General features: G+C 47.0%; 1 protein-coding gene across 1 annotated transcript; it reads right to left on the minus strand.

Annotated features, from left to right (window-relative positions):
• Window positions 1-3,028: 3,028 nt before the first annotated feature.
• Window positions 3,029-5,661, minus strand: LOC136300812 (myristoylated alanine-rich C-kinase substrate-like). The gene is made up of 3 exons (XM_066203456.1): window positions 5,651-5,661; window positions 4,921-5,079; window positions 3,029-4,836 (listed from the first exon to the last, which is right to left on the minus strand). The coding sequence occupies exon 3, from the start codon at window positions 4,740-4,742 to the stop codon at window positions 3,522-3,524; it is 1,221 nt and encodes a 406-aa protein (XP_066059553.1). The 5' UTR covers window positions 4,743-4,836; window positions 4,921-5,079; window positions 5,651-5,661; the 3' UTR covers window positions 3,029-3,521.
• Between the last annotated feature and the right edge of the window lie 3,674 nt (window positions 5,662-9,335).

Below are 9,335 nucleotides of genomic sequence, written 5' to 3' on the forward strand. Positions count from 1 at the left end.
AGATTTCCTGTGATGAGGAGGTTGATGATTTATAAAGGTGCTTCAAAAGGAGGAGAAACACTGGAGTTCCTCACAGCTCCAGCAGCTCCTAAGCACTCCTGAGGTTTTAGTTTCTCCAGTGCAACCAATTCTTTTTCTTAAGGTTTCCTGCTGAATGACAGGAAGTTTAATTCTAAAATTTGTTATAAAATTTATAAAATTTAATTACAAAATTCCTGCTGAATGACAGAGAGTTTAATTATAAAAATTCAAAGTGAGGACTCTTAGCAACGGGAGCTAAGATTTCCCAAACGCCCAGAAATCAGATTGCACTCCAGGACAGTTGTGTGACTCGGTGATGCAGCTTTAGGCTCATTTGCAGTGATTCACCGCGGATTTCAGCGAGGACTTTGCTGCTTATCATCTTAAGAGGGCAGCCTGGAGCCTGGGAACAGCGCTGGGTTAGAGCCGCACCTCTGCACTCTTCAGAAACCCTCCCATTAGGACTGGTCTGAACACACCAGGCAGGGCAGGGAAAGGTGGCATTTGCCTTCACTCGTCAGGGACAGGGTTTGGAGGAGTCAGGGGAGTGCTCTGCTGGATGGTGCAAGAGTTGTGCTGCTGCAGGATGGACTTTCCCTGCTCTCAGGGCAGGAATAGGAGATTAAAAGCATTGAGGTGCTTTCTGACCTAAAACCTGCTCTAAATGAGTCCCATTTGGAAGTTTGGTCTTTCATCTTTCATTTTATTAGGGTCTAAGCACAGCAAGCCCAAGAGTCTTGGTGTCCCAAATCTTTGTGTCCCAAGCCTTGCAAGGAAATCACCAGGAGAGGAGCAGCTTTCATTCTGAGGCCACTGGTGTCAATATTCAGCATTTTACCAAACGCTTTCCAAGCTGAAAAGGGCAAAAACATCAGTTCTGGCATTGGGGTCAATGCAAATATCAGAAATGAGTTATCAGAGTCTCCTCTGACAAAGGCATTTAAAGCCATTAAAATTACCAAAGGCAAACCTACCCCACGTGTAATTTTGGGTAGGTCAGACAAGGCCAGTGCAAACCAGGAGAAACTGAGAGTAAAGCTCAGCTTTGCAGAACTTGGGCTTTACAGAACTTGGGCCACATCTGAAGACCTCAGATGAATGTAATAACAAAAGAAGCAGCATAACTGGAATATTGTAACAGGAATTTTAGCTGATTTTTTTTTCCATATTTACCAAGGAACTTTTTACATTGCAATTACACAGATTACACTGCAAAAAACTTCTTTCCCAAAATTCCTGCAGCATTACATGTGGTGGAAGATTATCCCATGATTTTTTTCTGAGAAAAAAAAAAAATCACTCTTTTTCCAGAGCATGAGAGAACGTCCCTGATTCAGACTGCAGCTTTGTTAATTAGATGTAAACAGCAAAATTCCAGCAAAACTGAGGAGCTGCACAGAGCCACTTTTGTTCCTGTAATTTGGTGATCCCCTGATGTTTTGGGATGGTGTTCGTGAGACTCCGGCCTGCCGAATTATTCTGCATTATTCCTCTTGGGGTGGGAACTGATCCCTGTCACCCATTTCAGAGTGGTGTCATGGAATCATGTATTTATTGTCACTCTTGATTAGCCCCACACCTCAGTCACAGGGGGAAGGAGCTGCTGAGTCATTTTAACAGGGTTCCCTGAATTTTGAGATGCTTTTAACTAAATCACAATTTAAAACACAATTACAGGGGTTGATCTGAACATCTGAGAGCGAGGCAGAGCAGGGCACTGAGGGTTGTGTTGCTCTCTGCTGCTTTTCCCGTGATTTCCTCAGGCCTCTGCACTCTCCTGGCAAGGAGGAGCTGCCAACCCACTGATTTGTAAATCTGAATTCTGTGCAACGAGGACACAATCTCCAGCCTAACAGCAGAGCTTTGCCAGAGGCAGCCAAACCCAGCCCCAGCTGATGGAGGGGCCTTGGGGACTGTGAGGAACAGCCGAGGGCAAGGAACATTCTCTGAGTTATTTAAGTCAGGGCAGATGAGACATTCCCGTGGGCAGGCTCTCAATCAGATTGGGGCATAAGGAAAATAAAAACAATAATTAAGCAAGTCTGGCTTAAGTGGAGAGGTTTGGAGTGTGGCAGCCCGGTCCTTGCAGCCCCAGGAAAGCTTTGTAAGGGTGCACCAAACTCCTGATGTGATTAAGCACTGCGAGGCAATAAAAGCAATCAGCCCTTAAATAGAAGTGTTGCTCTCAACATCCTCATCTCCTGCCTCGCCTTTAACCATCATTTCCTGCCTCTGTGAGCGCTGTTAGTGAGGGGTGTGCACACAGGAACACCAGGGCTGGAAATGCTTTCCTTAGGGAGGATCCTGCTCTCCTTCACATTGGAGTTCTCCAGCTCTCTACTACAAATAATTAGTTCCCTTTGAAATCTCTTTCAAAATCCCCATGAGCTCTAGCAGAATAACGTGGTGTAAAAACCTTTTGCTTGGAAGAAATGAGGCTGTATTATTTTCCTGATTCCCTTCAGCACCACAGCATCTCTAAATTCAGTGAGAGCTGTGCCACCAGCCAGGTTTGATGGGAAAACTCCCCTCTCTTTAGCACTGTGTAATTAGACATCAGCATTGGATATGCAGCTGCCAGAAATTTATTGATTATTTGCAGTAAAATGACCACAAGCAGCTTTTTTTGGTTGTTGTTTACAGCTCCTTGACCTCCACCCAACCAGCACAAAGAAAATTTCCAAGTTCTGGAAAGCCAAATTCTCTCAGAATTTCCATCAAAGAAAGCCATCATTCTCTCAGATGAGTCACACTTAGAAGTTTAGCCTTTCATCTTTAATTTCATCAGGGTCTGAGCAGAGGGAGCCCAGGTGGTGTCCCAAGCCTTGCAAGGAAATCACCAGGAGAGGAGCAGCTTTCATTCTGAGGTCACTGGTGTCGATATTCAGCATTTTACCAAACACTTTCCAAGCTGAAAAGTGTAAAAAACATCAGTTCTGGCATGGGGGTCAATGCAAATACCAAAAATGAGTTATCAGAATGTTAATAACCCAACATCTCACAGCAGTCAGCATTAAAATGCACCCATTTATTGATTCCAACGGCAACACACATCACAAAATCTGTTTCCAATAGTGGTGACAGAGGGGTGAGCAGACAAGTGTAATTAATAAATCTGGTTTGTCAGACATCACTCAACCCTGTGCAGCCACACGCAGGGAGATAACCATGGAGAGCACAGCCCTAACCAGGATATAAATACGAAAATATATAAATACACTTTTTGTACCAAGAACCACTCAGCCCATGCCCACAGCACGAGAAGGAAGGAGGGCAGTGCCACTTGCAGAAGAGAAAACACAAACTTTAAGTTCAGCATCTTAGTTTTAAGTTTTCCAAAGCAGGTTCTGCCAGCACCACCATCCTGAATTCTGGGTCCTTGAGGGCACAAGCACATTTTAGCTTCCCTCCCTGGCAGGATGGAGGAGCAGATCCAGCTGTGGCTGCAGGCAAAGCCTCAGTGTGCTCCACGCTTGCTGCTCCAGCTCCCATGTGCTCTTTCAGTGCTCTTCTGGTTTTCCCTCACTGCTGACTTGGATTTCCTCCTCCTGGGTTTGTGGCAGGCAGGCAGGGATCTCCTCTGGTGTCAGCCCATCACCGCAGGCCTCAGCCATCTCTCCAGCTCGCTCCGGTTCACCAGCAGCTCCTTCCACACCTCCAGGAACAGGACCCTCGCCTTGTCCCAGCTGGAGAGCAGGTGGGGCTTTCCTTTCTTCTCCCCCCTGCTCTTGTGCAGCTCCCTGCCCGTTTGTGATGCCTTCTCCTGGCTCTGCAGCCTTCAGGGGCAGCTCTGGCTCCTCCAGGGGACACGAAGCAGCTGTGGTGTCACCTGCCTCCCGCAGGGGCGCTTCCCAAAGAGCCTTCCCAGCACAGGTGTGCTCTGCATCGCTCCCATCCTCATCCTCCTGCTCTGCATCACTCCAAGCCCCATCCTCATCCTCCTGCTCTGTATTGCCCCAAGCCCCATCCTCCTCCTGCTCTGCACCCCACCAAACCCCATCCTCCTGCTCTGCATCGCCCCAAGCCCCATCCTCATCCTCCTGCTCTGCATCACCCCTCCAAACCCCATCCTCCTTCTGCTCCGCATTGCCCCAAGCTCCATCCTCATCCTCCTGCTCTGCACCCCTCCCAGCCTCATCCTCCTGCTCTCCAGCACTCAGCAGCTCGGAGTTTGCAGCAGGCTGACCCTGGCCAGGCTCCCCACAGCCACCTGCAGACACGTGGACATCGACCTCCACCGTGGTCCGAGTGGGAGGTGTCACCCTCAGGTCCCCACGGCGGAGCTCGGGGGACGAGGAGTTGCCAGAGGGGCGCAGAGGAGCTCCAACCTCCCCGCTGTCCTGAGGATTTTGGGGTCCTTGTGCCTCTCCGGCGAGTTCCTGGTGTTTCAGCAGCTCTGGGTGAGGTTCGCCTTCAGGCTCAGCCCCCGGTGTGTGTCCAGCAGCCGCAGGGACTGAGGCCTCGCTGTGCCGTGCCCTTGGAGAGGCGCCTGAGCCTCCTTCCTCCCCTCCAGACTCGCTTCCAGAAGCTTCCAGCACCAGCTTGGCAGCAGGAGGCTCGAAGCCCCTGGGAGTCCTCCCGATCCGTGCCGAGTGGAAATATCTCTCTCCAGTCCAGGTGGCTGCATCGCAGCACACCCGGGCAGCCTTCCTGCTCTTGGCCTTGTAAACCACCCTGGGGAACAGGCAGGGCCTCTTGTTCTTCCCAAAAATACCTCCCATGGCCACAGGGGAACACACAAACCCCAAAGGCTTCTCCTGAGGGGCTGAGGAGGAGCAGGGAGCTCTGGCTCTTGAGGAGAAAAGGGCTTCACACCTGCAAGAAATGGATATTTGTTGATTATTAATGGATATTTATTAGCCCACGCTCATTAGGGTGAGTTAATTAGCCAATTCTCACCCAGCAGTAGCTGAGGGATCACAGGAATGAGCTGAACAGGTGGAATTGCGCCTGGTGGGGTCAGGGGAGACTCTGAGACCTTTTAAGAAATAACAGTCTGAAAAGACTGATAAAATTAAAGATGAAAGGCTGAACTTCCAACGTTTAAGAAACAACAGCCTGAAAAGAAGGAAAAAGAGAGAAAGTTTTTAAGACATAATAGTCTGAAAAGAGGGAAAATGAGAGATACAGAGACCTTTTAAGAAGTAACAGTCTGAAAAGAGGGAAAAAAGAGACAATTTGTCAGTCAAAGCAGAGCACTCCGGAAAACAGTGACAGGCCTCAGGAGCCACCCTTCACTCCAGTCAAGGAAATGTTTAGACTTCCAGTAATGGATGGGGGCAGTAGGGAAGAGAAGAAAGGCAGGCAGGGAAAGAATTACAGATAAATTTAAATTTCACAGGACACAGCAGGGTTTATTCCTGGATAATAATGTCAGGAGAGGACTGCAAGAGACACAAGCAAGCTAAAAGGTAAAATAACATCTCCCAGCGCAAAACTAATTTAAGGACTGAGAAGCAAGGCCAGCCTTAAACGCTGAAATGAGCTACACACAACAAAATCACTCGTGCTCAAAGAGGCCTAGGATGTAAAACTGTGCGTGAATTAAAGCAAGGAACCCATAAATCCCATAAAAACCAAAGAGCAAGAGAGGTGACCACCCCAGGGAGCCCACAGAGCCCCTGCTCACCAGCACAGCTCCACAGCCCCACTGGAGATCCTTCACCTGGGAGGCACAGCCCTCACCTGGCCTTAAATAGGACAGGGGAGGGGTCGCACTCAATCCCTTCCCCCCTTGACTCCCAGCCTTGGTTCCAGCAGGTCCTGAAGTTCCCTCACTCTGTTTTCCATTTTCCCCGGCATTTCCAAGCCGTTGGGAACAGGATTGTGGCTCCTGTGTGCAGCTGATGGGTGATCAGCTCCATTTTGCTAATGAAGTTACCGTGGCATTATGATCAGTTATTCTGGCATATTTTGGTAATTGCCATTGGATGTTTGAAGGGAAGCTCGAGATTTGCGCAGAGCTGCTGCGGACAAGACAAGCTGACCTCGGGTTAGAAGTGGTGGCGATGCCAAGTGGCGGACAAACCAGGCTGCGTTTGTGTGTAACTCACAAATGACAACGGTGGCGTTGTAATCTCCCATTTTATTCGATATTGAGCAGTTAGAGGTGAAAAATTTCCCCCTTTTCCCTCTTGTGTGCTGTCTTCAGCTGGCTGAGTGGTGCAATTAGCAGTTTTACAGTGGCTGCAGATGATTTGAGGATCCCAGGCACAGCTGATCAGCCTCTGCTGGCGCTGCCGTCCCCCCAGCCCTGCTTGGGAGGGAGCTCCAGCGTGGAATTGCTCACACGGGCCAAACACAAAAGGAAATATCCATTAAAAACAAACTAATCCCAGCCAGGAGCGTGAAGGCAGAGCCTAAAGATCCACTGCCAGCAGCGCCAGCGCTGCAGAATGAAAAAAATAAAATCTAAATGGAGGGATTCCAGGCTTGTTTTATTTACATAAAACCCCCTCAAATCTACAAATTTGGACGCCAGATCTGGTTCAGCATCCTAAACTTCGCCGAGCTGCAGTGAGTCCCTGTGAGCAGAGGACAAAGGAGGAGCATTTGGCCAGGGAAATCCGTGTGTGCAGCCAGAGCTGGGACCTGCCCAGGACAGTGTCCCCTCCTGGGCTGTGATGTGCTCCAGCATCTGCTCTGCACCATCACGGGCAGGGCTCGGAGCCTGGGTGGCACTGCAGTGTCACAGTGCCATGGCTGGGAGGGCCTCACTCTGTCTGATGTGCTTTTACAGCCCTTCAAAGGCTTTTTGGGAAAAAAAAAAATGTTTATATTTATAAATATATAAATATAAAAATAAATAAACATACAAATAAATAAATATACAAACGTGCAAATATAAATATATATTTTATAAAAATATATTTATATATAGGTATATAAATATATATTGTAACATATAAAAATATATTACTATAATAAATATAGTGTACATATAAAATAGAAATATATATTAATATATTAAAATTATATAAATATACAAAGTAAACACATGAATATGTTATAATAATATATTTACATATTATTTATTTATATATTACTGTTTATTTATATATTGTGACATATTTTTCTATATTATTAAAATGTATCATTCTATCATAGTTATATTTATTATGATACTTTTTATTATTAAATATATTCTAATATATTTTATATCTTTTTACTTTTTAAAAAAATAAGCTTCTTTTTAGGCTCCAGTGGAACTGAAACTCAGAGGCAGGTCAGGATTTCTTTGACTATTGGCAAGTCCTCTGAACCAATCTGTGCTTTTCACGTGTGACAGCCACAGATGACAGCAGAGGGTCACAGGGCTGGAAACTCCGGTGGCTTTGGGGACATTGATGCTTTGCAGAACAACACAGCTGGAAGGGAATTGCACCCCCAGCTGTTCCTGCGTGGGGGAATGTCAGGCACTGCAGTACAGGGAGCCTGGCTGTGGTTTTCCAAATCCTGCAGGTGTTGCAGGGATTTATTTCAGTGCTCTGTGCAATGGGAAGGTGCTCCAGTCATCAGCTCATCACGAGGCAGTTGGAATATTTCTGAGATTTAAAGAATTTCTTGCCCTTGAGTGATGGTGAAATATGGGAACGTGAGACATATATATGAAATAAATATATGAAATATCCTAGTTGGAAAAGTCCAACTTTGACCCATTTGGAAGAATCCAGAAAATCTCCTGCACGTGAGACACCACAGAAAGTGGCAACGTAACACGGGCAAGTGGAGGGAGGAAAATCCTCCTGTCAGAGCAATCACATCTCCTTCCTTTACCAGCTTCAGCCTTTGTTCCAAAAGCCTTTTCCAATCTCTGCTACTCTGATATATTTAAAAGGGCTGTTCTAAAAAAACCCATACACTTCTTTTTTTGACAAATAAAAGGAAATAATTGCAGCTTCTGCACGGAGCTGGGCTCAGCTGTCAGCCCAGGACTGTGCTGGGTGATGGAATGCTGCACTAGAGCACCATCACTGAGCCTTTCTGTGCCATCACTGCTGACAAGGAGCAGGCTGCAGGCAGCTCAGGGCATCCCTCTTCGTGTTTGGGGCCTTCTATTGCAGGGTTCAAACTGTTTCCTCTTAATAGAGCTGTCTCTGCCTTCCAAATGGTAGGGCCTCGTGGAATGTGTGACGTGGCATCCAACCCAGGGATGATCTGTCCTTGTTCATCACAGAGCTGGCACCACAACAGGAATAAGGGTTTGTTTCTTTTCTTCTGTTTGAGCCGGGATTCAATGCTCGAGAGACGCAGTTCGTGTTCCAGTTCAGATGTTTATTAATTCTTATCTATGTTACAGTCTCACAAGTTGTGAGTTCTGGCTAACAAAGTGAAAAATGGCTCTGTCTCCCTTCACAAGGCCTTTTAAGCACAAACTGTCCAATTATGAAATGACATCTAATCATTTTTACTTTTAACCCAATCACCAACCACTCGTGGCCCACAATGCAGATTTTTCTACCCAATTACAAAACACCACCCAGACCATGAAGGAGAAGGTGAAAAAGAAGGACTCAGCCTCTGCCCTAGATCCTCCATCTTGCTTTATATATATATATTACTGTATTCTAAACACTTAAACTCTAAGTTTTGCACCCTGTGACATCACACACTTCTATCCAAACTCCACACCCACAATCCCAGCGCTGTCACTCCATTTTGGGAGCCTTTTCCTCAGCGTCAGGTCAATGCAGTGTTTGCTTGGGGGGTCAGTGCCTGTGAGCACAGAAAGTCTGGAATTCTCAGTGCCCAGGGCTCCAACACAGGAGGAGACCACAGGGCTGGAAAATCTCCTCCTCAAGGAACAGGATGGGTTTTCTACCACTGGAGCTCTCCAGCTTTGCTTGTCCAACTTGACCTCGGAAATTCTGCCTGGCCCCACAGGCCCAGGACTCTCAATGGATAAAGAACATTTTCTGCAGCACAGCTGCTGCTCAGAATCCTCCTTGGCAGAACTGGATAACCAGCTCATGGTCACAAATGTGATTGAGGCTGATTTCCCTCAGGGTTTCTTATTCAAGCCTTTTCCCTGCCTGAATTTGTGTTTTGGGGGAGGCTGGGACAGAGTGGCAGTGAACACACCTAGATCCTTCCTAGACAGCAGCAGCAGGTAAATTTGGCAGGAAAAAAAAATAAAATTGAACCCCAAAAGAGGAGCCTTCAGCCAGCTTTGGGTGTATTTATTTAATTACTTCCCACCTTTCAGGGTCAGGTAGCCCGTGGTTTAACAGCACTGCAGACACAGCCCACCTGAGCAATAACTGGAGTTTATTAGCTCAGAGAAGCCTCTTGAAGGAATTCAGGCACCTCCTTTT

This window comes from Chamaea fasciata, unplaced genomic scaffold, assembly GCF_029207755.1.
Source record: "Chamaea fasciata isolate MVZ Bird 193981 ecotype frontalis unplaced genomic scaffold, bChaFas1.0.hap1 SCAF_24, whole genome shotgun sequence".
Lineage (NCBI taxonomy): Eukaryota > Metazoa > Chordata > Aves > Passeriformes > Sylviidae > Chamaea > Chamaea fasciata.

Excerpts from the sequence above, each read along its gene's own strand:
- LOC136300812 (XM_066203456.1), bottom strand. The coding sequence starts at position 4,742 with ATGGGAGGTATTTTTGGGAAGAACAAGAGGCCCTGCCTGTTCCCCAGG.